This window comes from Syngnathus acus, chromosome 1 (assembly GCF_901709675.1).
Source record: "Syngnathus acus chromosome 1, fSynAcu1.2, whole genome shotgun sequence".
In the NCBI taxonomy this organism is placed as follows: domain Eukaryota; kingdom Metazoa; phylum Chordata; class Actinopteri; order Syngnathiformes; family Syngnathidae; genus Syngnathus; species Syngnathus acus.
In genome coordinates, this window is record NC_051087.1 from 5,282,193 (window position 1) to 5,310,001 (window position 27,809).

Here is a 27,809-nt window from a genome sequence, read left to right on the forward strand (position 1 = left end):
ATTCTGTAATTGATTAGATTGAACATATTAATAATCAATTCAACCGTGTTTAAGGCCAATTTCCCACTCTATTTTTAATTTGGGTTTTAGGTCATGTGGGTTTAAATGTTTCTTGTGGGCTGAGGCTATCCAACCATAATTGTCATTTCCTTTTAGATCTGCATTCGTATTATTAGGACCATAGATAATATACAGATATTGGAAATGCCAATGAGTCCACAGGCACAAAATGGCATTCCATTGCCTGCTATACACCTCCATTAATTTAATTTTGCAGTTACTAGGCAGACTCAGATAAAAGGCCTTATTACCAAATTCATACTGTTTGTACTAGTGTGCTCTGTTCCAGGATCGGATGGTGTCGTTGTCTTTTATTTCACGTCCATGCTGATTCACTGTCATGGCAACCATCTGTGTAGCAACCTCGCCTTCTCCATAAGACAGCTGTCAGAAGTCAGTCTACTTTGTAAAGATGATGGTATCGGATACAACATAGTCTCCATGTGGGCCCGTGGGAGAACCAATCAACTTTAGTTTGGAAGAACTCAACCAAGGAACAATGCATCAAAGTACCAGAACAACTATTTGAACCTAAAGGCAACTGCTTGGGAGAAGAACCAAAGCTTTGAAGAAGGTAAAGACTATTGATAACGTAGGCTTTGATTGAGATGTTTCTGTATGATCCTGAGCATAACAACTAAATTTTTAAATGAGAGATGCAAGTAAACTTTGCCAGATAATCTTTTTGTGCTTATTCTGATTATGCCCACATTTATAATTAATAAGAAATATGAAATGTGATGTCATTCTGTTTATATCATTTCATTTTCAATAGCATGCCTGATCAACAAGAGTTACCAATTAATTAAAATGTTTTAATACTTGTTATTCTCATTATACAAAGAGTCTCCTGGGAAATAAGTCCACACTAATATTAACTGAAAGCTAGTCAATCATAATTTAATAATGACTCAATGGCAGATGCCGGACGACGACAGGCGACATGTCTCTACCATCTGAGGACTGCTATTGCCGGCGTTTCCAGCCCAACACCTTTGACCCGTCTCGTTGCAGCACCTGCCTGCGGCCAGATCACATGCACCTTAACACTGCACCTGAAGATGCTTCACAAAAGTGGGTGTGTACATGACACAGTCAAAAACCTCTGTGTTACACCGCATGCGCCACAACTTAGACCTGCTTTCAGATGGTCTAAGGTTCAGTCTACTTCCAGCCAACAAATTATTAGGAGTGCCAGGGAAAAGAAAAGACTAGAACACCTAGCACGAGGTGGTGACACATTGGCTTGATTGAGGTCATGATATCAACCAAATGAAACAACAAGGTGCTGTTGGAATCTATATGATTAATTGATGATAGTTCATCGGAAGCAAAGGGAATCTGTTGTAATATGAGATGACCAGATGACACTTATGGTCCACCAAGAAATAACATTGAGTTCATTTTAAGTAATTTTATTTCTAAATACATAAGGGGCAGGACGGACTTTGAAATCTGGAGGATCAAAACGTATCCACTAATGAGTGTTGAGGCAAAAAAGGGATCAAGATAAGAGTCATGTGGGCGGTTCTTACAATGCAAAAGAGAAATGAAATAATAATGAGGGTGAGCAGGGACTAGCTTGTGTTACGTCCGGCGTGCAGTAGAGGCGTTAGCTCCGCCAGATGAATGAAGAGGGTCATAATTGTTGGTGGAAGCTGATTTGGATGGAAGATAGAGGTGACAGTAAGTGCAATTTGTCGTATTGTATTGTGGGAAATATTATTTTAATGTGGTCTAATTAAATTGCGATTCATTCTTTTCCAATCTTTCTCTGCTGTGTCACTTTTCATTATTGGCGCGAGCTAAGTCGCTATAATGAGCAAAAATTGGACAAACTAAAAATTGATCATTTTCCCATATTGATGATAGAGATGATTGATTGTATTGTGTTTTTTCTTTCATTTTTCAGGAGTTGGGTGATGATGAGCAAGTCTTATCTGAGGTGAACTCAAGTGCCAGCAGTGATGACATCACAGATGCTTGGACCTACGAGTGGAGTCTTGTCCGCAGTTTGAGTCCTGAGTGCGAACTTGATATCTGTGACACTGACACACAATCTAGGTGACACGTTATATATGTCCTTAAGCCTGTTTTTTTTTTTTTTTTACTTCCGCATCGGCACACACTTACCACCCAATTTGTTGTTGTCCTTCTACCTCCTTTTTCAGCTCTACAAATAATAGCCACAGTCCAGAGAGGAGCAGGTCCCCAAGTTCAGAAAGGAATTGTGTCACCCTCGGAGATATGACCCGGATGGACCCTTCTCCCATTCGCAGTGCTGGGAGTCCCTGGATGGACGAGAGGAGAGGCAGGAACAGATCCCGCAGAACTTCAGGTCACTCTGCACATAACACGACACTGGCAAAAATTCTAAAAGTCATTTGATATTACAAAGCAATTTTCCGCAGTTCACCTCATTCCGATTCCGGTGATTCAAATGTTGTTTGGATTTCAGAGTCCAGAGGAGTCAGGGAACAAGAAAGTGGCTACTTCTCTCCAGACCGAAGAACTGATAGTGAACATCTGACAGAGGATGTCAACAAAAAATCTTATCGCTACTACGAGAGGGGTCGTCCACTCCCCAACAATTACGTCCCTGAACCCAAAGCCTCTGTCCCGTATCGGAACATCAATCTCGGTGTTCCCTCCCAGAGGAGGAACCCTGAAACGTACATGCTGGACACTTGGAGAAGCGAATCTCCTCAGAGGTATTCATACCACTCCAATTTCCGAAAGGGGACCGAGTCATCGAGGAACTCTCCAACACGTCATAGCTCAGTGAGCCCAGACAGACACAAGAGCTCAGACCACCGAATGCGCTCTCTCTCCAGAAGTGAGACTCGATCTCATGGCTCGTCTCACCTTCCCTCTCAGCGTACATCCAGCAGGTCCAGCTCATCACGTAGACGAGGCTCCTTTGCCTCTCGAACGGTGTCACCGTCCAGACTAACAGCTTCTCACAAGCGCACCGACTCCTTTTCACAAAATGGAGGCTATGAAGCACAAGGAGGATGTAGCCGAGAATCCAAAAGCCCATCACAAACTTCCAACAAGCATAGTTTAGACTCTGAGAGGCTCTACAGAAATCTGGAGTCCATCTCCCGCCGTACTTCCTCCTCAATATTTCAACAGAACACAAATGAGGGATCCCAGAGATCTCCTCGAAGCAAAGAAGGCTCTCTGTCCAGAAATGGCTCACACAACAACACCTCACCAAAACTAAGCGCCTCTCCTGGATCCTGGCAGGGATCTTCACAGTCTGTGCTGGGCATTCCCATCTCTCGTAGTTTGAAACATGGCACGGATCACCAAGGGTCGGCTGGGTCGCCGCCACCTGTCGTGATCCCGGAAATGGACGAGAGCAAAAATACAAAGATCGGCCGTGACAGAAGCAGGAGTAACGTGAGGAGCGGCATGGAGGCCTTGCTCCTCTCTGAACCCAAGACGGCTGCTCAAGAGCTCGAGGAGGTAAGTCACATGCATTTTATGAAGTTGACCCACTTGCCACAAAATTAGGCACCCCTGCTTTTCTAACTCTGAGGTGGGGATGACATTGGAAGACTACATCGTACTGGCTGACATTCCGACAATCCAAGTGGAGTCAGAGGAAGACTTTCCAGGTCTGACGAAGAGGAACCAGAGTCCAAGTCCTTGTAGAGAACAAAGGTTTCGGACTCAAAGGTTGGTGGTGGCATCACAACTGTACCGTAAAATACAATGATTGCTTGTGTGGGGTGAAAGATTAGCAAAAACTCCTATTGTAAACTTATTTTAGTTAGTAGACATTTTCACTAATTATTTATGGACATTGTTAATTAAAATATTTTCGGGAGGGTAGATTTTGATGGATTATATCGGGAGCATGAAACTAAATGAGATTTAATACAAGAGTGTCATTGTTACATTGTTAAAATTAACTTTTTTTTTTACTACTTTTATATGCAATCGTGAAGCCATCAACCTCAGGCTGAATTCTACAGTTGGAATTTTGCTTCGGATGAGAGAGGCAGAGGTAGAGAGCGAGGGAGAGACAGGAGAGAGAAGAAGGACTCGGAGAACGGTCGCTTATCACAAAGACAGTCGACAACATCTCTCCATACACAGGTGCCATTTTCTTTTAAAACCAAAACATCAACAATCTATTTAACACTGCGGTCATTCCATCACAGAATTCAGACAAGCAAAGTGGGGAGCAGAGAGACTCAAAGCCGGATGAGCGAGGACTTCACGACTGTCCGCAGACACAGGTGAAGCTCTTGTGTAGGAGGAAGAAAATGGTGTATTTTTATTTAAATTTTTGTAGAATCATTCAAGCAACACAGCCATAGTAAAAACTTCATTTCATGTCTAATTTCACTGATCCCCACTCTTACATTGGATACCATCAACCATGTGAGTAGCTTTTTATTTTTTTTCATTTTATTTTGTTCACACTTTAATAGGATGGATTTATTTTAAATACAACTTAGCCCAGCCTTTTTTTTTTGTATTCTTTATTGCTCCCAACATACGCAATTTATTTTACTATTGTAATTACGTACATCCTCTTTATAGTAAACCTCTTCAGCCACCATATGAAGAAATATCAGCTTTTTCTCTATTTATTCCAATCGTGGCACACACTAGTCAGAGTTGTTGTTTTTTTTGTAAGTTTGGTCTTCTTTGTTTTATCTGTCGTAACTGACACGGAAACCACAATAAAATGCTTACTCATACTTCCGTTTCCAGATGCTGCGACTCTGAAGGGGTGGATGTCTCGACTGGATGAAAACGACAAGGTCAAAATAATAAATTTTCTATCTTCATTCATTTTGTGCAATTGCCACCAATACATTGGAAACCATTTTGTTGTTGGGTTTTTTTCACAGTGGAGGAAACACTGGTTTGTTCTGGATGATGAGTCGCTGAAATATTACAAGGACCCAGAGGCTGAGGAGGTATTTGATAAAGCACAAAAGGCCACTTATCACTGATGCCAGACGGAACCCTCTTAGCACTTTTCAGGAAACCAAAAACACGACATGTTTGTTAAGCCATTAATATACTGCACTGCATCAATAAAGAAAGCGAAGCCATTTTCAACATTTGGTCAATACTTTGTAGAAATAATGAACCCATGAGGACTGACTGATGGTACAGGTTTGAAAAAATGAAAATAAAGAAATTAAAAATTGACCAAATTCGGATAAAGGAGGTTTCCTGCCTGACAATGACTTTGAGATTTCTTATACTTGTTATTTAACTGTATGTTGCATCAGTTGCTTTTTTTTTTATAGGGCTTCCCAAATTCTGATTTATTCATGGTATTTCATAACTCAAGTTATCTATGAATTCATAGACTGCTGTTTGTTTTCTTCTTGTGCAATAGTCAGATGACTTGGACGGAGAAATTCACTTATCCGCTTGTGTCAACGTGTCAGACTGGGATGTGGAAAAAAACTACGGGCTCCAGATTCAAGTATTGTACTTTTTTTTCCCCCCCACTTGGCTAATTGATTTACAAAATGTATCAGCATTGTTTATTACCCTGCTCAGTTTCATATCTATTATACGTTTGACTGCTTCCTCTTTAACGATGTGTGCGTGTGTGTGTGTGTGTGTGCGTGTGTGTGTTTACTGGGTCTTTTGATTACTTCTAGACAAAGAGGGCAGTGTTCACTCTCTCTACAGTGACCTCTAGATTGCGGCGGAACTGGGTGACGTTACTGAAGCAGGCCATCCAGAACAACACGCAGTGAGTGTGGCTCCATACTGGAAACTGGCTTGAATGAAAAAAAAAATAGCCTGTGGTAAAAGCCTGTAGAGTCTAAAAATGCCTTTTCTGACATGGCTTAGATCATATTCCAATCCCAAAATACATCATTGACCCTTAGGGGTTGGTTAAAGAAGATAGATTAGTGTTTTGTAAAAAAATAATAATAATAATGCAAAATATGGTAAAGGCCAAAACATTTTTACGTCACAATGAAATAAAAAATCGCTACTCAAAAGCATTAAAAATTGATTGACTGTAATAAAACCAGCTCCATCATATTTTCTCAGTTCTGTGTTTTTAGTTTTGGATTTTTGCCATTTGCTAAAAAGGCTTTTCCATCAATGTCGATAGGTTGAGACCACTTATTTGTGGGGGTGTTCCCGAAAGTAAATTCCGCCACAATAAATACGACTACAAGAAACAAAAAAACTAAATAAGTTGAACACACACATTTGATTATAATATTCCGTCAAATTCTCATCTCTTCCAAGAATAAAGGAATGTCGCAAGGAGTCGGAAATCCCCGGGTTCATCAAAGACGTGCGTTTGGGTGGTCTGTCGGCGACGAGGCCTCCTATCTTTCTTCTGATGTGTAACCTTAGCCCCTTCACTTTGCCCCGTTCTCCCCTCAGCCAATCAGAAAGCGTCAGCCAGAAAGAGAACCCCCTCTCCCGCGGCCCGTCGTCATGCCAACCGGCTGCTCGCTTCACCTGTTCCGACAGCACAGCTGCCCGCTCCCCTCCGGTTGAAGGCCTCCATCCGCCAGCAGACGTGGACGTGCATGCGGAGGTGAGCTCAGAACCTCTCAGACGAGAAGAACAGGAGGAGGGTTGGGACCGGGATTGGGCTAAGCGGCTGGAGGAGAGGAACAAGTGGTTTGAGGACGCTGCCCCCTTCAGCGAGATGAGCAGCCGGTGGGACTGCATGGAGCTGAAGAGGGGGAGTGTACCCGTGCCCGTCATTGACCCCACGGACACAGAGGTCAACAGGAAGTGGATGGAATTTGAGAGCCTGTCATTTAGGGACATGAGCGCGCAGTCACTCATCGGAGTCCAGGCCTCTGATTCTCGTGTTGACACCCAGAACTGTCACTCAAGAACTGACAAGGATGAAGGGTTTGTCACCAGTTCCCCAAGTGACTTCTCAAGGGAGGCTCCTGCAACTGTAAACAGGTCACACATTGTTCAAACAAACACAGCCGAAGCACTTCAAAAGGAGGTGAGGAATGTATTTGGACACTTTTACTTGCAGGGCCGGAGCAGGACTTGTTTTTATAGCTCACACAGAGCGGCTCATTTAGGTTCATGACATTTCCATGAAGATAGTATCTGAAATAGTTTACGAACAATATTTATATTGTAAATGATGAAAAATCAAAATAATTGAAGGTGCTCACAAGATGTGTTTATGTCAACAAATATGAGAATGGAAATAGTTCAAACGGACAAAAAAGATGTTTCACCTTCATAACAAAAGACATCTTCGGTTAAATTTTGGACGATTAAAGATGTCTTCGATGACCAAGAAGAAATCAGGTTGCCATCTATCCAATTTTTGTGGATCACATTACCTGAGTCATTAAAAATCTAGAATCGCTTGAGCACTATTCTAATAAAAATGCCTAATGGAGTTCCATTTCCATTCATCTTCTCCGTTTTCATCTTACAGGCACTGTCGCTTAGAGAGCAAATGGAGAGCATTAAAAGAGAGCGTCCTGCCAAGCTGATAAACGTGGACAGTCCATGTGGACCCGGGGCCCCCTGCGTGGCCCGGCTTGAAGCCATGGAAGCATCCCATCACAAAGAACTGCAAGAGCTGCAGGAAAAACACGAGAAGGAGATCGGCGAGTTAGAGGGACGAAAAAACAAAACGCTGGAGGAGGAACGGCAAGCTTCTGCTAAAGGTTGAGTCGAAAGACCATTTATTAACAGTATTCAAAATGGCATCATTGTATATTTTAATATAAAATATTATAAAACACAATGAAAAGATCACAGCTCCCATGGTAACAGACATCTGGTGGTAGTGAGCCATGTGATGTTTTAGCACGAGGCAGGAATCATTTCCTGACTGGCAAACATTATTATTACAGCCATGGAGGCCCTGAAAGAAGCCCACAAAGAGGAGCTGGAGAAGGCCAGGCGGCTGCCTGGGGGAGACGCACGTGCGGAGGCATCTTGCAGAAGCCACATGTACCAAATCATACATTCTCGCCGTGACTCCGTGTGTCCTCGTGTTCCAGTTCACCACACTTGTGTACTGTATACTGCAGGGCATCAAACTATGGCCTGCGGGCCAAATTTGGCCCGTAGTGTCATTATATATGGCCCACCAAGACAAATTCTTCATCGTCTATGTGTCAATACTAAAATTACAAATTGTTGAGAAGTTGCTTGCAAGTTTTTTCTTTTACCATTAATTTTTTTTATTCAACATTCATACATTTATTTGTGTTTGTCAGGTTGCCGGTGGACGTGTGGCATCGTGAGTTGGATGTCCTGTCTGAGCGTTTCTCCGAGAAATGTATGCAGCTGAGTATCACCGAGCGGAGCAGCCAAAGAAAAGAAAGCGATCTGGAATGCAAAGAAAGAGAGTTGCAACAGCTTTGGAGAGAGAACCAGGTCAATGATTTCCAGAGCTCTATATGGTGTACTATAAACAACTTCAATTATGCTCACCCCGTTTGATTGTGCAACATTGCTTAACCTCATCAGTCAAAGCATATAAGTGACTTTTTTTTTTTTTTTTCTCAGGAGCTTAAAGCCAAGCTGGCCGAAGAGATTAGCCGCATGCGCTATTTCATCACAGGACAGAGGCCGGACGTGCGGTCCCTTGGCAACGTGGCATCAGAAGTTGAGGTAGTGACAGCGGTAATCTGTGGCTGAATTCAAATTTATGCAATTTCAACTCTTCCATAAAAACCGTAGGGAAACTGTGACCAGCTGGCCGCACCCTGGCCTAGTTCTATTGTTTTGTTTTAATTGTACCTGAAATTGGATTTGGCAGACGTGTGCTGAGGGATTTTGGATCCAATTTAAAGAGACAAATTGTTAGAGCAAGGGTGCTTAATGTGTTGCCTTCCATCCCAGTAATGAGTCCCTGATGCATCATTATCATACTTTATTTATCATGGCCTTGTTAGTTTCCCTATGTTTGGTTTTATTGAGCAGCGCACACTGCCCTCTACTGGTTGACCAGAGAATCGCTCTAGAATGGCGCTCCCCACGCTAACGATTGTAAAACCGTTCTAACCAAATTCTCGTCATGCATAAAATAGCAGCTATAAATCATCATCCGTCAGGGTGGGCTTTTTTTTTTATTAAGCATTTTTATGGGACTTGTCGGAATACTTATGATCCTGAGAAATGATTTTAACAGTAATGACTCATTATTTTCATTGTTTTTTTAATAACAGCTAATAAATGTACATTAGCATGATTTTAAAATCATGAGGCGTGTAGCACTTTGATTGTTCTGACTGCTGTAAAAGATAGGAAGTTGGTGCAAATATTAGCTACTTTGTCCTGTATAAAAACATTATAGATTATAATTATTTTTATTCTCCATGTCCAAAGCCTCAGTCCAAAACATATTCAAGCTCCTTGACCGTTTCCCCTCTTAGATGGTGCTCCGAGCCAAAGAAAATGAGGTGCAGTCTCTTAAGAAAGAGGTCAACTGCCTTCAAAGTGAAGTCCAGTCTCTCGCTAAGGTATGGATACAAACGACATGTCACTGGCCCCAGCATTATGGCTAAGGCTACATTATCTTAGCAAGGAGTTTCAATTGTGCTTTTTTTAGGAGAAGCAGGCAGCCTATGAGCGCTACAAGGAGGCTTATGTGGAGCTGAGTGATTTGAAGGGTCGAAGCAGGTTGGAGGTGGATGCTCTCAATGAACACTTGAGACTAGTCAACGCTGCACGACAGGAGAGAGCGAGGGAAGCCTGTGACCAATGAAGCTAACTAGTAAAAACCTCATTCAATGCAAATAAAGAAAATTCCACACAAGTGATGCAACAAAACTTGTGACGCCACCACGCAGATGTTTTTCGACTTGCTTTATTGAGTTCACAAGATGCAAACAAGAGTGAATGCTTTTAATTATTTAAGCCTCACATGATATGAGAATTTGTAAAATATGTTATGGTGACAGATAGTGTGGAGGACAGAGGAAAGAGATGGGCAGAGGTAGGTGGATGCATCTGGAAGGATAAATGCCTCATCTTCCTCATTTTCCTTCTGCCTTATGATATTCTTGGACTCAACAATGCACCCTGTACATAATAAAAAAAAACAGGTCAAGTTGAGGAATGCAACACAAACTGAAACAGCACAAATTGGGCATGCCTTACCCAAGGTTGCATAAGTCAATGTCAGTTCAGTCGTCGTCGTCATCATCCTCTGGAACGAAGATGTCATGCTCCTCCAAGAGAGCGGCAAAGTTCTTGCTGATTAGAGTTCCCACATAGAGAAATGGCACCACCACTGCAGTCATGCGGATGAGACCGAAGGGCGTCTAACGGGAATAATGGCAAAATATGGATGTTAGACTTTAAAAAGTGGATTACCCAAGATTAATATTTGTTGATGCATATGAATTGTTTGTGCACTAATCTGATTACACATGATCATAATCGAGTAATTAAAACCCAACAGGGAAAGTTAATATGAACTAACAAAAAATACTGTACTTTCTTTAGGTCATATGGGAGCACAAAGGGGGGAAATATTTGAATTATAAATATTGGCAATCACTCAACGCTGACAGTGTACAGTACTGCATTAGTCATCGTTTGCGCTGGACATTTTTGCGCATACGGCAAAAAAAAAAAAAAAAAAGCAGGATTTGGTAGGAGCGTTTTCCTTGAAGAGCTCGACAAGAAAGATATTAGTTAAATTTACGATAATTGGAATGCTATTTTTTCCCGAAGAGAGTAATTTCAATCATCCGCTATTATTTTTATTATATAGCCAAAAAGTACTTCCGCATATTGCCTGTAACTTGTGTAAACACGCGTTCATTGGCTCATTTGACAAATCCAGACCCGTATCAGCATAGCGATTGGCCAAAATATATGTCATAAAAAGTAAAATTCCGCCCACAAGGTTAGTCATTTTCCTCGCATTGACAAGACGACCTCCAAAACACTTACTTTATCTGGTTTCGGTAGGATTGCCCCCGATGACGACGAAACTGCATTTCGAGTTTGCGTTGTCCTGTTTAGATATGATGTTTTTGAAGCATTGTTACGAGCCAGTAGTCCAGCATTCCTGATGTTAGGTCGCAGGGAGATCCGTAAAACACTCGTCGCCATTTTTCCTAGTGTAAAATTGTGGGCGGTGTCAAAAAATGACGTTCCGGGTGTTTCCTTTTGATGACGCCAGTTTCATTAGCAGCCTTTATCATACACGGGGTCGAAGTTGAATTACTTTTTAAATGCTGTTAAACCAAGATCGTCGAATTAAGTAATACACAGAGTCGTCACCAAACACAATTTAATCATATATTTAAGGCTCTTCCTGTGTATTAGATGAGCTGTTTACCGCGTTGTCTGATTGAACTATGGTAGTAATTAAATATTGTATAAAATGTATATGTTTATTTATTTTAATTAATTTATCATTTATGTAGATAAACACTCAGACCTTTACACAAAATATGAAAAAACAATTGATGTTGCTAAACTAGTAGTAGCAGTGCAAGAGAGGCGGAAGCAGAGGTGTGCGCGCTCTCCGCGAGAACGCGCGCGGACGGGAAGTCGACTCGAAGACGGAAGAAAAGAACGCCGAAATCAAAATGGTCAACTTTTAGCCACCGGGTGACAATTATACACAATGTTACAAAGGAAGTTGTGACTTTTTTCCTCCATCGATTCAGTGCGCTGAACCAAAGCCACCCCTAGCCAGCGTTGACTTGCACTGCCACACGACCTGGTGACTCCGCCAGTTTTCAAACAGGCGCTTCGCTTTTTTTTTTTTCCCCAGCCCGACCACAAAGTCACTTTTTCTTTTTGACTGGGGTGTTTTTCCAACAACCCCCAAGTATACTGAAACGCTCACGCTCAGCTTCCTGGCTAAAAGTTTTGCCTTGTGGAGGGGAAAGTTAGTGACCGAGGCCTAGGCGACAGGGGACGTTTACATGTGTGAAGACCGCGCCGGAGAAGGAACTTACTCGCCACTAACATGTCGGCCCAGGCTCAGATGCGAGCGATGCTGGACCAGCTCATGGGGACGGGGAGAGACGGTAAGCACGGTTTTGTCGTCAACTAGAAACTCCTCTTAAAACGGCAGAAATTCACCTCGTCTGCTAGCATTAGCATGCGTGCCTTGGAGTTCGTGTTGGCGCTAGCATTAGCTTAGTTGCTAACTAGGGCTCGCATGCTTTGCCAGTCATGAAGCGAGTTAGCTACCTGTTCATATGTCAACAGTAGTATTAAATTTGGCATTAAAATGTTGTTGAAACATTGCGTGAATTATTTTTTACGGCTCCCCTCGGGGCTTTCATTCATTTTTAAACGGGCTCCTTCGCGGTAATCACGCCAGTGTGGCTCAACGATCTGCAACTAATTTGTCGATTGAGAGATACTAACTTCAACCCATCCCCGTGAGAGAATGTAAATTGCTCAAAAATCTTTAGTTTATACACAAACAACGTAAATAATGTAGTACCAATAATAACAAAGCATCGAAGTGTTAACATAATTTCAAGATGTATAAAGAAAAACTTGCTTTTGATGTCATTATGAGTGACAAGTATATAGTAGTTTAAATATGCTACAAATATATTTTTACAATTAGTGCAAAGTGAGATTAAACTACAGTCATCGATAATGATACCTGTGTTGATAAAAGGTAAGTGATTAAGTGGTGACCTCCCTAAGAAAACAATATTGGTGAGTATAATGACAGTGATGTCATAGAGTAACAGTGAGTTATTATTGTAATTGCTATTTTTTATTTTCTTTATAGGAGACTCCATGAGGCAGAGGATTAAATTCTCAGATGACCGGGTGTGCAAAAGTCACCTTTTGGATTCCTGCCCTCATGACATTCTCTCAGGCACTGTGAGTGGTCACACACATACATGCACCAAATATCCATGTTCCTGTTATTAATCATCATTATGACAATGTTTTAGGTAGCTGTTTTGATTAGTTTGATCTTTGCTGCAGCCCTTTGGAACTCTACTGATGATGCCAAAGTTGGAGAATAGGACATCTCTTCTTAGTTTGATGCGCCGATGTTTGTATTTCAAGTTCAGTTTGGCAAGCCTGCATATTCCACTGAATAGACTCAGTTTAGGTTGAAGATAAACACCAAGCTCTTGCGTTCCATATAGACCTTTTATTTTTTTTAAATAAATTCTAGCAGACTAGCAAAGCAAACAGGTTTCAGAAGTCATATTGGCCTTAAGTCAACAAATGACTCCGTTCACCATTGCACCTGTCCATGATCTAATAAGCTTGTGTAAATGTTGATTTTAATGCACTTGTTTTTTTTGACCCTATAGAGAATGGACCTCGGCGAGTGTGTCAAAGTCCATGACCTGGCCCTGAGAGCAGATTTTGAGATTGCCTCCAAGGAGCATGAATACTTTTTTGAGCTTGATGTGAGTCAACAATGGGAATATTACGAATCCAAACAAAAATGTGACCTGCTATTATCAGGCAGTATAGTGACACCTGTTCAAAGCATAGGATGCCAGCATCAGCTACGGTGAACTTATTTGTGATGTTCACTATTAATTGTACTTTCTAGTACAATGCAGTATATAATGCAGTTTTGTCAAGGTGAAGAAACCATCATGGCACGTGATTACCTACCAATAGTTCTTGTGTGTTGGTTTTCAGGCTGCTGAGCACCTTCAGACTTTTATCGCCGACTGCGACCGCAGGACCGAGCTGGCCAAGAAGCGTTTAGCAGAGACTCAAGATGAAATCAGTGCTGAAGTAACAGCAAAGGTGACAATTGTGGCACCAATCAAATCAAAAGCAACCAATTAGCTGCAATCATTGCATCATTAAATCTCAGCGGCTTCGCTTAGGCCGAACGTGTCCACGAGTTGAACGAAGAGATCGGGAAGCTGCTTGCCAGCGCCGAGCAGCTGGGAGGCGAGGGCAACGTAGAAGAGGCCCAGCAGTTGCTTGAGAAGGTGGAGAAGACCCGCGCCTTGAAGAAAGAAGCAGAGGTTAGGCGACTGCTTTAACTTTTATTGGCCGGGAATGTCAAGGTGCTTCTCCATCCAGAAACAATGGCCACTTATCTCTTTGATTTCTTTCAGGATGTTTACAGAAACTCAATGCCAGCCTCCAGTTTCCAGCAGCAAAAACTGCGTGTGTGTGAAGTATGCTCTGCGTACTTGGGGCTCCATGACAACGATCGGCGTCTTGCTGACCACTTTGGGGGCAAACTTCACCTGGGCTTCATTGAAATTCGCGAGAAATTGGAAAAGCTCAGGGTAAGGCGCCTCACTCATTTGCGGCCGATACAGTTTGGAATGTTCTCGAGTGTTTGCTGAGCGAGTCACATATTAAAGACAGATAGCTCTTTGGCACATCTGAATGTTTGGTCTGGTCCCATTCCAAATGCAGAAAGCAGTGGTGGAGAAACAAGAAACAATGCGATCCAGACGCAGAGAGGAACGAGAACGAGATGACGAACGGGACAGACAGTGGGAGGTGGAACGGGAACGGGAAAGGGAGCGAGAGAAGGAGCGGGAGAGGGAGCGAGAGTGGGAGCGAGAGCGGGAGCGCAGGAGGTAAGAGGTTCCCCGGCTGCCATTACGCCGTCCTGCTATCAGGTACAATACAGTCTTACGTGATGATGTTTTCCCATCCAGGTCGCGATCCAGAAGCGGAGAGCGATACAGGTATAATGTGTTTTACATATAATAAGTCAAGTGTGAGTCAAATCCAAAGTCCACCGCTTGATGTTTGATCCGTTTTCTCATGCTCATATGTAGAGATGGAGGCAGTTCGTCCTCCCACCGGTCAAGGCGCCACCGCTCTTCTCGTTCTAGAGAGGAGGGCGGCGACCGGGATCGGGAGCGAGAGAGGAGGCATCGGCACAAGGACAGACACCGCTCGCATTCGCACTCTCACAGACACAAGGGAAAGAGGTGGGACAACCATTGAAACATTCAAAACCTTTCCTTTGTGGCCTTAGTCATCTGTTTAGAGAATAGTCGACTAATTTTGGAATGTAAAAAATCAAGTACACAAACCAGTTTAAATGGCAAATGAGCCCAAGATGAGTCATTTCATTTCAAGACTTTTTTCATTCATTAATGTGTCCACTAAGCTGTGCAATTCCACTGGGGGGAAAAAAATTGCTCATATCCCAAATTAATTTGAGTCAGTTCTTGAAGACTCAACAGACTCATTGAGGTTGAAGGTGATTCAGTTCTGTGGCCAGTTTAGTAGATACAAGACAAAACTGTGCAGATGAAATGGGCAATGTTGAATTGTGGGTCACAAAATATGAACGTGTCCCTAAAAGCGCTCATCTTCTAAACAGGTCCTCCGGAGAAAGATCATCACACACCCGTGACTTTGAGCCCTCGCTGCCCAAGGAGCGGAGTGAGGAGCGCGTCTTGGATGAGTGGCGTGACAACCGGGCAGAGTTCAAAGACTGGGAGGACCGGGAGAGGTCTACCTCCCCAGACATGGCGAGGGAGCAGGAGCGGGAGAGATCTCTGTCCTTGGAGCGGGACCGACATTCCAGCTCTGAGGAACGGGAGTCGGGAGAGATTTAAAGACGACAGAGAGGATCAGGACGGCGCACGTCTCGACGTCAATCCATCGTTCATTGTTCAAGGATTAGAGAGACATAAAGGCACGTTCAAAATGGGCATGTGTTCATTAGCAGGGTGGAAAGATAACACGGGACTCAAGGGATGTGTTCAGTCTAAAAAAAAACAAAGCAACTTTAATGACTTTGATTTGGTTTATGCTGAGATATTTTGAGTGAGGAGAGGTCTGTTCAACCTTGCGCGCATCATGCTGGTTTCCTTTTAGTCATTAGTTCAACTTTCAATGTTTGTCTTTTTCCCCATTGGGACTATTAAGTCTCAGTAGGTGTGCCTCATTGTACAGGGTTTGGAAATATTAACGTTACATAACCACTACAGTGTGTTTTGATTCCAAAAATCTGGTATTGATGTTGAAAATTTTAATTTTAGTTTTAATTCAAGATTAAGATGCTTGAAAATAAACATGCAGAGTCATCAAACTACTACTGTTCAGTGTCTGATGTGACATGATGTGCATGGTTACATCTTATCATGAGGCGGAGGGGCGTGCTGTCTGCTAGGGGTGGTGAAGGGGTTTGGGGGGGGCTTTTATTTTGCTGTGCTGCCATAAAGTGTAATAAACTTTCTGCTTGATATGCAATGTGTCGCACAAACGTACGCTTGTTAGTTTTTTTTTTTTTTTACACTCACTATTAAAAGGTATCAACTAAAGCTTTATTGAAAGACTTTGAAGCTGGGTTATTTTTAGCTGTCAGGTTGTGATATCTACCAGGATATGGAAATAAAGTGCGCTTTATCCCAAATTACGTCACAGGACTGCACTTTACGATGGGAGTAGTGTAGTGCTCATTTCGGCCTCTAGGTGGCAGTGAGTTAAAACCGGGCAAACATGATGACGTCACGCGTGATTTGAAAAGAAGCGCGCAAGAAGAAAAATGGCGCAGGGGGACGCTACAGCAAAACAATAACATTGCACACTTAAAACCTCTGTTAAAGTCCGATGTTGCATTTAGCTCACGATGTCGTTGCTGAGACCTTTTAGTAGGCAGCTTGCTTTGAACACCGCAAGTATATTGGTAAGTTTAGCTTTTTTAGAGTTTGTTTTTTACGGCGTGAATGAAAACTTACACCGTAATTAAAAGAACTGCAACGCTACAAATCTTTTAGAAGTAACCTTGTCACATTTATGAGTGTCGTTTGCGTGTTTTAGGTTGAAAATTGCTAATTTAATTGTATGGCGAAGAAAGTGTTAGTATTTGTAGATTGCGGCCAACTATAGAGTGCAAGGACATAGAGGGCATAAAAGTAGTTTTGGTAATGCATTTTTTTGCAACATGCACGAATTTTAAACTTACTGCATAAAATATAATTAGAAAAAGGTTTACATATCGAAAAAACACGACGTGGTTAGCCAAAACTAACACCAGATTCTAATTCAGCGCCCCAAAATTACTTAAAATCCATGCAAGAAATGTTGACCAATATTATCTTTATGTTGTATCAAAATACTTTGTCAAAACAACTTTGGGGAAGAGATTTCATCCTTTTTTTTCTCTATGTTCTCAATTCAGCTGGTGGAGCGGGAAGAGGAGTTTCAGCAGAGATTAGCTGAAGCTCTTGTGGAGGAGACAGCAGTCACGTTGAATGTGTGAGTTGTGCTTCATCCCCCAAACTGCTGATATTACCAGAAAAATTTATTTTAATAGCCATTTTGGAGTCTCCGGCTTACTGAGCTGTGACAGTGTTCCGATTCAATAAAATGAACCATCATCGCTCTCAAAAAGGAACTAATTGTTTTATGCTGCATTAGGTCTATCCTGCCCAATGGACTGTATTTATATGGCTCCTTAGTAGCAGTGGGGGCACTTTAGCCAATCCTGGCTGATGGCAGCTCGCAAAGTGCCCCATTGTGCGTAATTAGTTCTCAATGTCTTATTCAAGGACATGTTAAGACACTCTCCTCATCCACCTCGTGAGCTGTTGCCCTACTAACACCCAATTAATTGTCAAGTGGGTCTGCGTTGGTCAATCTTGGAGCGAGAGGGGCATTGTAAATCCTTTTCATTAGCTTACAAGTGGACATTTTTAATATTGATATTACGCAGTCTGATTTGTCAATGTTGTTTTTAAAACAGGAGACTAGCAAAGAGTCTGCCTCTGCCCTCCGAGAACCAACACAGCCGCCCCAGGATAGACTTGGTGGTTTTTATCATCAATCTCGCTTCTGAGCTCAGGTACTGTATTTCTTTCAAACCATGATACCATAATTGTATGCTAATAACCTACGTAATATAGAATTTACAAAAGTAATCAATTTCCTGGTCAGAGTTGATCAACAACGAATCGATTATCAAATTAACCAACTATTTTAACAATCGAGTCATCGTTTAGAGAGACTTTTGTGCTTAAGTAATTTAAAAAAATGTTTTTTTTTATTTGCATTTGCAAGGATCTACTTTGAGTCCGGAAAACAATGATCAAACCAGCAACAGAATCAGTTACAAAAAGGTCGATGATTCGGGTCCGTCGTTTGTTTACCTGCCGCCCAAATGAAGACAAAGCGCTTTGCAAAATGGATGGATGGAGTGTCTGACACTTTGAACTCCATCTGGGTCTTTATTTTAATTTATTTTCATCACAGTCTTCATTCTGCCCAAGCCTCCCTCAAATATTTGGACCCTGGATATTTCCTTGGAAAGGTTTGCTTCATGGCCACCAACGGTACGTCAAAGGGAGGATAAAACTCATCTCACTCTTTACAGTACCTCATTTTTCTATATATTTGTTTTTGAGGATAAAATTAAGCTGTTTGCTGCGTGTCTCTCGTAGCACGCAGCGTCATGGCCTCCCCAGAGCGCCTAGACGCCCTCAGAGAGCTGGCCTCGTCATTGCACTGCACGCTACTTTTTGCTGAGGATCAGGTTGGTGACAACTTTCCTCATCCCATACATAGGCACTGTAAAAATCCAGAATTTGTCCAAGTCCTTTTTGTTATCATGTTTGCTCAATCCTGGAAAAATATTTAAATGCACATTTGCAAGCCGAACACAGTTGATCCTGTGATGCTATTCGACTCGCAAGTTTGAAAACAATAATGTACATGTATTAAATTAATTAGTTAAATTATCGGTTCGAGGTGATGCTTATGTACCAACCTTAAATGACTAATTGTCAGTGTTCCACGTTGGAGGTTCTACCAAATTGAATTCTCCCTTATTTTGAACATCTACGAGCAGACATTAGTATTCCTAACATTTAGCCACCTTGTATCTTGACACTCGGGTAACGTTGACAGGAAGCCTTTCAAAGGCTTCAGTTGCCTGACTACCTTTTTTCCACCTAGGCTTTTCGGTACAGCCTCTGAGTTGTCAAGAAAAAAGAGGGGAAAAGAATATTCCCAAAAGGAAGAGATCTTTAAAAGAAAAAGTGAGCAACTACGTGTTGTTGCTCAGTGGATTTCAGTTTCTCTGCTGCGACAGCAATCTCAATATTTGTTCCCTGCAGACGGCAGATGGTGTGACCAATGCCTCGGAGAGACTGCTGACCATCTTGAAGGTGGCGGCCGGTCTCGTTCCCATGACGACGGCCCTCTATCTGTCCAACCTGACCATGTGCACCGTGCCCTCTGAGACGAATGAGGTGGATTATGGTTAACTTTGTGCCACCGAACTGGCATGCGTTCAGACTTTTATACGAGTGTGTGTTCTTTGTAATCTTCCACTAGCGCTCATATTTCCTTTTTATTTAAGTGCTTGTTCAAATAGTCGGTACACAGTGCCGTATTCAAATGAACTAATCTGTAAGTATTTTTGTCCGATCTGTATCCAGCAGTTAAATAGAACGTGTAATATTTCCTGTTTCCGCATAAACTGATTCCTTTCCGTGAAAGAGGCTTGAAATGTGGTCAAATATTTAATCGCAGTGCAGTGGTTGAGGACCCCAAGGGGGCTTGCTGATAGCAGTCTTTGTGCCCCCGTGTCACGTCTTCATCCTTCACCGATGCACGCGCACGCTTACTATTAATAGGTTGTCATCATGGCAATTATATGGCATTCATGCTCACTTGTGTTTTTTGCAACATGGCGGCAAGATACTGGGAGGCACGTGAGGGGGCTGAGGAATGTAACTGGTAATTTTGGAATCTTTGCCTGGGCGGTTTTTTTAACTTTTATGCTGAAAATGTGACCGGTTTAAAGAAGTAACTGATAAAATAGCCTTTTTAAAATGAGAATTTCAAAGATCCCTGCCAGGCTTCATCTTACTTGAAACTGAAGCTGTCCCATTCCTTTCAATTTAATATTAATCCAAAAATGCAGTGCTTTGTGAATCGGTATGACGATAGAATAGTAAAAGTGAAATGTCAGGAAAGTTGAAGAACATAAATTCTAATATTAGAAGGAAGATGAACTTCTTCCCAAATCATTAAAAAACAACTGACTCAATGAAATTACCGCCATGGTTGCTCAAGCTCTTGTTATAAATGTCAACATAAAATATTAAATGCCCTTTTGCTCAAATTAGCCTTGTCCTTTACTTTGCTTGATATGAATGTGTTTATGTGAAGCTGCGCTCACTATTTAGAGGTAGCCTGCCCAAACTTCTACGCTATGCTTCATCTCGCTCCTTTCCGAATGTCTTTTTTCCTCTCCGTGTTTATTTTGCTTCCTCAATTTTATTTGGTTTTATGCAGGGATTTTGTCTGATAGCAAACGGGAAGCTCGGTATTGTTTGTGTATTTGAATGTTCGGAATAAAAGTTGTCAAACAAAGAAATTTCTCTAGAGGAATTTTACAAAGAAAGAGTTGGAGTTTGATAGATTGTTAATCTGCTTCTTGTCCATATATTTAATGCAAGTCTTGTCTCCCCTTTAAAATATGCTGTTTCTTACATGCAATTTAATTATGGGATGGATTGACTCCCAAAATGTCACTATTCAGAAAAACATAGTCTGCTAGCATTATAGTAACACCATTTCCATAGACTACCAAAAGAGGAAGGCTAACATGCTAACGATTAGTATGCTAATGTAAAGCCAGATGCCGTGGGACTATTTCTTGTAAACGGAAAATTTGAAAAATATCCTTAATGTGGTGAATTGATGTCAGAATTCAATTATTCAATTGGGAATGTCATTGCGTAAACCATCAGAAAATTGCCACGATACTGAAGGAATTTGTTTTTCAGATATTTCAAGGGCATGACATATTGAAGGACAAGACCCACGAGCAGGGTGGTTGTGCCTCATGTCACGTCTTCTTCCTGGATTTGTAGGCACATTGACTATTAATAGCTTATCATCATGGCAATTATCCATAATTCAAGTTCACGTACGTGGAGTCAGACATGGTGGGGGTGACAAAAGGGTCTGTGGAATGTTGCTAGTGTCAGCATAGCATTGGTGCTGTTTAGAAATGATCCAAAATATGCTAAGAATTTTACCAAGTGACCTTAACGGTTGTTTATATGCCAGAATATGCAAAATTGTGGCTTTTCATAAGACTATGCCAAGAATTTATGTTCCATAATTCTTTTATATGCCAAAAATAAAAATATTTTACCAAGATTTCTTATACGATAATTCAAGTTAAGCACATATGGATGAAACTTGGTCAAAGTGGTTTAAAAAAAAAAAAACATGTCTTTAAAAAAAAATCTTCAATTTATTTTTCTTAAACCTGTCAGTCCCCTAACTGGTGTAAAGTGCATCATCTTAATCAATACAGTCAGTAGTGATTTTCATACACATTTTTATTTAGTAGTTACAAACGTGAACAAACACAAAAAAATCATTCCATATATCCCACTTTGTGCAATAGCTGTTCAGGAACACTTTATTAATAATAATTCAGCTATTTTACTACATATATATAATTTGAAAATAGCAGTCCTAAATTTTAACAAAATTCCAGACAGCCATATTTCTTTCTGCAAGCTGACATCAGCCGGCGAATCCCAGCTGTTTGTAGTCGGCGTCAATGTCGGCAATGACGACGTCCATTGCGTTATTCAGAGCCTGCTTCCCGGCGCTGTCTAGTCCTGCCTTCTCTTCCAAGACCTTCACGATGACCTCTGTGATCAGCTGTAAGAGTCAAACAGCAGACCACAAATTACCGACATACCGATCAAAAAGATTATGAGGGGTCAGAAAAGTTCCAGAACTAGTGTCACGAAAGACAGCTTGCTTTATTCAAGATGGGAGATGAGAAATGTAACTGTGCATCTTGTGGCATTCCTTGAGCATCTGACAGTTCCTGGCAAAGCTGGGAACATGCATTAAATGCCAGCAGGATAGAAATTTGGAATTGAAATGTAGCTTTTGTGACAACAATCCGGGAACGTGTTTCAGTTTGACCTTGAAATTGACGAGGGCTATCTTGTGTTTGGTGGCGTGGGTCTTGGACAGAGGCTTGAGGATGTCAGCGTGGTTGCCTTTAGCTTTCAGCAGCTCCCCCAGTTTCTTAAGCACTGTGACACCATGGGCAGAAATGGCCGCGTTACCGGCCATGTCGGCTTGGGCGATTCCTGCAAACTTGGGGAACAGCTTTTGGGTGTCTGGGTGCTCAGTGAATAAACTGTGAAGAGAAAATACACTGGTTGTTTTTATCAATTGACCTTTATGTGTTGGACTGCATATTCTACCAAAAGCAACTGACCGAGTTAGAACTAGACCTCCGTACGTGTTCAAGTCCGCCTCCACTGGAGCCCAGAATTTCAGAATTGTGTCAAAGTCAGCCATGACTTAAGGATATGTTTGGAGAAACTGTGTGTGGGAGGAAGATTAGAGAACACTGGAGAATACCAAGCTAATTGGAGAGAAATTCAAAGAGAAAAGAAGAAGAAAACCAAGACTATTATCCTTTTGTTCCAGCATTACATTTAATGGCCAACAGCCATTAGGCGTTACATAAAAGTTATTATGAATACGTTACCTCAGCTTTGACCTCAATGCAGTTCCATTGTGTGCCATGTTCTTCTAACACATGCATGGTTAATTTTTAATTCTCATAGTTAATTTTACATGCAATGTTAAATTAATTCCTTGGCTTCAGCCAATAAAATTCCACTCTCTAATATTAAATGAAGCCAGTAAAATTGAGAAACCTACCTCTAATGATATAAATGATACTGCAGTTATCCAGTTCCTGTGACCTCTCATACACCCTCGGCCTGTCCTTATATATTCCCTCCCTCTGTCCCATCACGCACGTCCCTCCAAACGCCTTTAACACTCACAAAGTGCCACTCAAGAGGCGAGATAAACAAGATCAATAACAGAATGACAAACAAAGCATAACTGTTGTCATAATATATGCAGCGTGTGTGCCTGTTTTATAGCAGTGTAATGCTGACCTGGGTTGAACCACAAAATAGCAGCACTTTCAACTAAAAGAGTAGGATGCAGCATTGATTTTTACAAGCTCTAATACTGCTGTTAATTGGATCCCAAACTTGGAGCCTTTAAATTTTATTACGAGCACCAGATACTCCTTGGATGCCCTTAAGAAAAAGCAGTCCAACAGCAAAATGCAGTCACCTTATATGATCTTCAATTTTGATTAAATAAAATATGAATTAGTTTCAATCAAACAATATTAGTGTGAAAACCTTGTGGAAAAAAAACGAAAAAAAACCCCATATTATTTAAAACTTTTCTTGTTCACTGTAGTAAAACTTGAAGAGCATTTTTGAGGTACTTGATGTAAAAAAAAGTTTGAAAAGTAATACTTGACATTGAAATACGGTGAAAGGTGAACCCCTCCTGATTGGTCACGTGATCGTTTTTGTCCAATTGCTTCTTTTGTTTTAATCACGTGGCGTAACAAACGCGGAAATCCATAGCACCGGTAGGCTTAAGTAGAATTGTTCCTCGACGAGTTTATCACTCCTGTTTTGTGTTTGATACGGTCTGAAGTAATTCAGACTTTGAAATTACATTGCGTGCCTATTAGAAGTCTACGCTCTAAATGATACGTTTTTACAAAAACTTCAGAAATCTCTGCACTGGTCCAATGAAACAAACAGGTAACATCTGTTCGATTTTTTCCCCCCTGAATGACTTTCATTTCAGGCAATGATATCAAGATAAGATTAATAAGTATTGTATGTGTAATGTAACCTTCAAATCTCAGTGTACCTCATAGTTTGACATTTATTGGCATTGCTATGTGTGTTTTGTAGAATATTTCAGTTCAGGCTTATGGACATTATTAAAATGACACTGTGGGTTTTTTCTTCCAGAACTTTCTGTACCTGTCCCTTGGGGAGAAATCAGAGGGAAAATTTGGGGTCCTGAGAATGGCCGTCCTGTCCTATGCCTGCACGGTTGGGCTGACAACTGTGGTTCCTTCAATACTCTTATTCCTCTTCTACCTAAAGGTAAATAAAAATATCAAATTTGCATAAATAGAAATGTTTACTGTTGTTTGCAGAATGTTTAGATGGAAAATGTAAAAAAAAATCGAATGTACAATAAAGATAAAAAATATATATATAAAAACAGTGAGACAAATATGTAGAATAAGCTTACAAAAAACATGCCATGTGGATAAATATGGAATTGACAAAAAAAAAACTTGGAAATAAAAGCTACAAAATCTAAAATAACTAACAGAGTCAAACCAAAATACACGTTAAAGAATAATAGTATCTTTGATTGACTGACAATCAGTCCAGAATTCAACAAAGCTAACCCGCAAACAAACAAAAATGAATGGATAAAGTACGTTTTTTACTTTAGAATAAAAGTTTTTTTTCTGTGCCATATCAATAACTGTTGGCTTGTGCGTCATCTGTTTTGTTTCTTCCTGTCAGAGTGTCGATATGTGGCGATGGACCTGGCAGGTCACGGTCTGTCCTCGCATCGTCCCCCTGGCGTCTTTTACACTTTTCCTTCGTATGTGATCGATATTCAGAGAGTTGTTGACAGTAAGTGCATTTTATTTCCACACAGTTTTTGTTAGCATATTTTTGTATTCATCTGATTTGCACACATTTTTTGATACAAGATGATTATAGGGGGGAGGCTCTTATTGATTTCAATCAAGTTGTCCATCTGTACTCACAAGCCCCGATGTTCTATGTCAAGTAAAACCAATGTGATGTGTTCTATTGTGATGAGATGCAGTAGCTGCCTGATGATCTGTGAAATTAACTCCCACAGCCCTCCGCTGGCGCAGATTCTCCATCTTGGGCCACAGTATGGGTGAGCACAACCTTGCAGTAGTCACATCCATTTAAATATTGATCCTTGATAAACGTCCACATCTCCGTCGTGTTTCTTTTCAGGAGGTAATATTGCTGGAATGGTAAGTTAGGCGAGTGTGCTGTTTGACCTCTGTCATTATTTTTAGCCGCCATTTGACACGTTGTAATCAGTGCTGACTGACTTGGATCCACCTCGTGTTTGTTGCAGTTCAGTGCTCTATTCCCTGAGATGGTGGACGCTTGTGTGATGCTGGATTCTTATGGATTCTTACCCACTGATGCGGTAAATGTAAAAGAATGATTTATCTTCCCCAAGAACCCCATTTTGGAATGAAACGTCATCTCTCGAGTGGTCGAAATTGTTGAATGTCATCTTGTTACAGAAAGAGATGGCCAAAATAATGCGACAAGGCATAGACGACATGCTTCAGTTTGAAAAGAAGCCCGAACAGAGCAAGCGAGTTTACACCTATGAGAAAGCAGTGGAGAGGTGCAGCACACTTTTGTTTTTGTCTTTAAGACGACCGTGTTTAGAGTCTGCCTATTGATGTTCTTTCTTTTTGTCTCAGGTTGTTGGCAGCAAACCCGACTCTGACTGAGGCGTCTGCGCACAATCTTTTAGAACGTGGTCTTGTTCAAGTTGAAGGAGGTTTGTTTTCAAAGTCTTCTCTACTTTCATGCCTGACACTTGGAATAATTTTATTTCACCTGTAAATTCACTGCAATCTTTTCACGTAGGAGTCGTCTTCTCACGTGACTTCCGTATCAATTTGGTACGTTCCTGTTGTATGTGTTCATCTCTAAAATGTCACAGGCATTAACAATGTTGCCTTTTTTTTGCATGAAGAAAAACATTGCTCGTATCAGCTTGGAACAGAGTCTAGAGATGCTGTCCACGATACAAGCTTCCGTTCTGGTGCTTCTGTGAGTTATTGATTGACCTGACATATACAAGAATGCTTGCTGGACTTCAGCATTGGAGTTCTACAACATCTTTTTTTTTTTGCAGTGCAAATGAAGGCTTTGAGAAAATGTTTGCCGAACCAGACCAAAAGAAATTTTCATCAGAGCTTCTGCAGGCCTATAGGCACAAAAACGTAAGTGTGTTCATGCAGAGTAGGTGTGCTTTTGGCTTACGTTTTATTTATGCAGTCAAACTGACTGACGAAACAGGCTGAATAGCCAAAATGAGCGACGGACAGACATTAAGACGAGATATAGGCATATAAATAAAAAGCAGCTGCAGAGATGCGAAAGCGGCAGTCTGAATGTTTCATTAAGTGACCCCATAACGGAATGCGGTCAAGTTGTGCTAATGAGGAGACTGAGCGAAACATTTTTGAGGGTTGAGTACCATCAGTCGAGGAAAGGGGAGCATCTTAATGTTCCCTTCATTCGTCTCTTCTTTTTTTTTCCGCTCAGCACTCGGTGGTGAGGGTACCCGGCGATCATCACGTCCATCTGAACAACCCAGAGGTGGTTGCACCGTTAGTTTGTGAATTCCTCCAAAGCAAAGTCTTATCCTCGACGGTCAGAGATGACGGACTTACTGCGAATCTGTAGGAAAACCACAGCACACACATTAATCACATTGCTAATTTCAACATCCTTACTTCTCATCTGTGAACCGTACTACATATTTGTAATAAATTTCAATGTGTTGTTGCCTTATGTGGCAGGCTTTTTCTGCCTTCAGACTTCTTACTCAACCATCTACGCTGCCCTCAGGGTAAAATTCCATAGACTCTTCCTGATACTGCAAAAAAAAAAACAAAAAAAAAAAACAGTTTAACATTTCAGGCCCTTCGGCTACAGTCAATATGGGAAGCAGCCTCTTCATTTCCCCGGTGATTTTTGTTTTGTTTTTCTGTCTAGCTGTTTATTTCATTTTTTGTCTGGCCAGTTGACTCGTGCAACATCAGACAGCGGTTGCTATATCACCAGCTACCCGCTGCCTTTGAGCAACCCCTTAAATCAGTGACTTTGAACTCCCTCGGCCATTAATATTTCAGAGGTTGCATGAATAAATCAAAAGGCAACTAGCAGAGGATAGCAGCAGCACCACAGCGGCTCTGGGGCTGCATATTAGTCAGGTGGTCCGGCTGCTCTGGTCTGTAGAGGATTTCTCATTTGCATCGCAAGCATCCACCTCTCTCACCTTACAAAGCTTCAAGAGCTGCTCTAAAATGTCCCAGTGCATTTGAAAAGTTTGATTTGTTTTTTCATTTGCTATTTAACGGAAATGTCATCACATGTAAGCAATACAAAGATGCTTGAAAACACTGTGTGTGTGCGTACATGCTTGTGTGTAAGGCCAGTAGTCGTTAATGCTAAAGCACATTGCATCTTAAAATGTTTGTTGGATGGAGAGGATGCATTTTCGATTCAATTTAATAGTGGAATGTGCTGTGAGATGGTGCTGTGATCAGAATAAAGCTGATACAATTTTGCAGTTAATGGGCTCAAATGAAATTCTATGTTTGTGGTCTTTTAGGAGGTCAGTAATTACCTTTTGTAATTTTTTTTTTTTGCCTGAATTAGCAAAATTACCAAACCCATTCCGCCACCATCGCAGGAGTTATATTCCAAAACACTGCTGTAGTCAGAGAAATCCTTCTTTAAAGGTCTTTAAACACACTAAAAATAATATGAACACATTTCAACGCAATACATGGAGAGCATGAGTAATAGATAGCAAAAATATGAGCAATACAATAATGCACCAATTCTTCTGTTTATAGTAAATATTGTTTTTTTCAAACAAACCTATCTCTCAGTATACATCAATAATCATGCCCAAAGATGTACATTATATATTAAATTATTATAACAAATATTGTTGCTTTCTGTGGCTGTGCTGAAATGCTTCCTGTTTTTCTTCTTTTAAATGGATACAATTTTCATATGTGATGCCATCTATTGGTCAACAGTGGAATTGCATCCAATATAAACAAGCGTTCAACTAAGTTTCCAACTGCACAATTTTTATTTTATTTTATTTTTTTTAAACTGCAATAGCTGCAGTATGACCTAATGGTA

The 27,809-nt window shown here is 41.1% G+C and overlaps 6 protein-coding genes across 9 annotated transcripts; 4 read left to right on the forward strand and 2 right to left on the reverse strand.

The window, feature by feature from the left end:
* The first annotated feature begins 317 nt into the window (after nt 1–317).
* On the forward strand, nt 318–9,965 carry LOC119123184 (TRIO and F-actin-binding protein-like). 3 transcript variants are annotated; one of them, XM_037252087.1, is made up of 12 exons: nt 4,233–4,310; nt 4,792–4,841; nt 4,932–5,000; nt 5,432–5,521; nt 5,703–5,797; nt 6,451–7,036; nt 7,487–7,721; nt 7,911–8,010; nt 8,280–8,439; nt 8,572–8,676; nt 9,441–9,527; nt 9,617–9,965. In XM_037252087.1, exons 2-12 carry the CDS (start codon nt 4,815–4,817, stop codon nt 9,770–9,772), a joined length of 1,710 nt encoding a protein of 569 aa, XP_037107982.1. In that variant the 5' UTR covers nt 4,233–4,310; nt 4,792–4,814; the 3' UTR covers nt 9,773–9,965. The 3 variants fall into 3 exon arrangements, with proteins under 3 accessions (XP_037107974.1, XP_037107982.1, XP_037107991.1); XM_037252096.1 differs by having other exon boundaries at nt 6,451–6,607; XM_037252079.1 differs by lacking the exons at nt 5,432–5,521; nt 5,703–5,797; nt 6,451–7,036; ... (4 more) ...; nt 9,441–9,527; nt 9,617–9,965 and adding exons at nt 318–634; nt 982–1,138; nt 1,973–2,124; ... (2 more) ...; nt 3,605–3,744; nt 4,017–4,167.
* smdt1b (single-pass membrane protein with aspartate-rich tail 1b) lies at nt 9,862–11,176 on the reverse strand. The gene is made up of 3 exons (XM_037252134.1): nt 10,969–11,176; nt 10,168–10,331; nt 9,862–10,089 (listed from the first exon to the last, which is right to left on the reverse strand). The coding sequence occupies exons 1-2, from the start codon at nt 11,128–11,130 to the stop codon at nt 10,194–10,196; spliced, it is 300 nt and encodes a 99-aa protein (XP_037108029.1). The 5' UTR covers nt 11,131–11,176; the 3' UTR covers nt 9,862–10,089; nt 10,168–10,193.
* A 348-nt stretch (nt 11,177–11,524) lies between these two features.
* zgc:158803 (LUC7 domain-containing protein) lies at nt 11,525–15,732 on the forward strand. The gene is made up of 10 exons (XM_037252109.1): nt 11,525–12,059; nt 12,785–12,879; nt 13,326–13,424; nt 13,666–13,776; nt 13,860–14,003; nt 14,097–14,273; nt 14,407–14,573; nt 14,655–14,684; nt 14,778–14,933; nt 15,332–15,732. The coding sequence occupies exons 1-10, from the start codon at nt 11,999–12,001 to the stop codon at nt 15,567–15,569; spliced, it is 1,278 nt and encodes a 425-aa protein (XP_037108004.1). The 5' UTR covers nt 11,525–11,998; the 3' UTR covers nt 15,570–15,732.
* Nucleotides 15,733–16,469: 737 nt separating this feature from the next.
* pane1 (proliferation associated nuclear element) lies at nt 16,470–20,334 on the forward strand. Its single transcript, XM_037252122.1, has 6 exons — nt 16,470–16,642; nt 17,138–17,214; nt 17,702–17,800; nt 18,208–18,287; nt 18,396–18,487; nt 19,071–20,334. Exons 1-6 carry the CDS (start codon nt 16,586–16,588, stop codon nt 19,218–19,220), a joined length of 555 nt encoding a protein of 184 aa, XP_037108017.1. The 5' UTR covers nt 16,470–16,585; the 3' UTR covers nt 19,221–20,334.
* Nucleotides 20,335–21,298: 964 nt separating this feature from the next.
* On the reverse strand, nt 21,299–22,755 carry mb (myoglobin). Of its 2 annotated transcripts, none has more exons than XM_037251999.1 (4): nt 22,672–22,755; nt 22,220–22,326; nt 21,919–22,138; nt 21,299–21,645 (listed from the first exon to the last, which is right to left on the reverse strand). In XM_037251999.1, exons 2-4 carry the CDS (start codon nt 22,300–22,302, stop codon nt 21,505–21,507), a joined length of 444 nt encoding a protein of 147 aa, XP_037107894.1. In that variant the 5' UTR covers nt 22,303–22,326; nt 22,672–22,755; the 3' UTR covers nt 21,299–21,504. The 2 variants fall into 2 exon arrangements, with proteins under 2 accessions (XP_037107894.1, XP_037107885.1); XM_037251990.1 differs by having other exon boundaries at nt 22,220–22,369; nt 22,672–22,739.
* A 630-nt stretch (nt 22,756–23,385) lies between these two features.
* serhl (serine hydrolase like) lies at nt 23,386–27,227 on the forward strand. Its single transcript, XM_037252493.1, has 12 exons — nt 23,386–23,588; nt 23,805–23,942; nt 24,378–24,491; nt 24,727–24,768; nt 24,852–24,871; nt 24,979–25,053; nt 25,154–25,260; nt 25,340–25,419; nt 25,509–25,543; nt 25,618–25,694; nt 25,780–25,867; nt 26,193–27,227. Exons 1-12 carry the CDS (start codon nt 23,531–23,533, stop codon nt 26,331–26,333), a joined length of 975 nt encoding a protein of 324 aa, XP_037108388.1. The 5' UTR covers nt 23,386–23,530; the 3' UTR covers nt 26,334–27,227.
* Nucleotides 27,228–27,809: the final 582 nt, after the last annotated feature.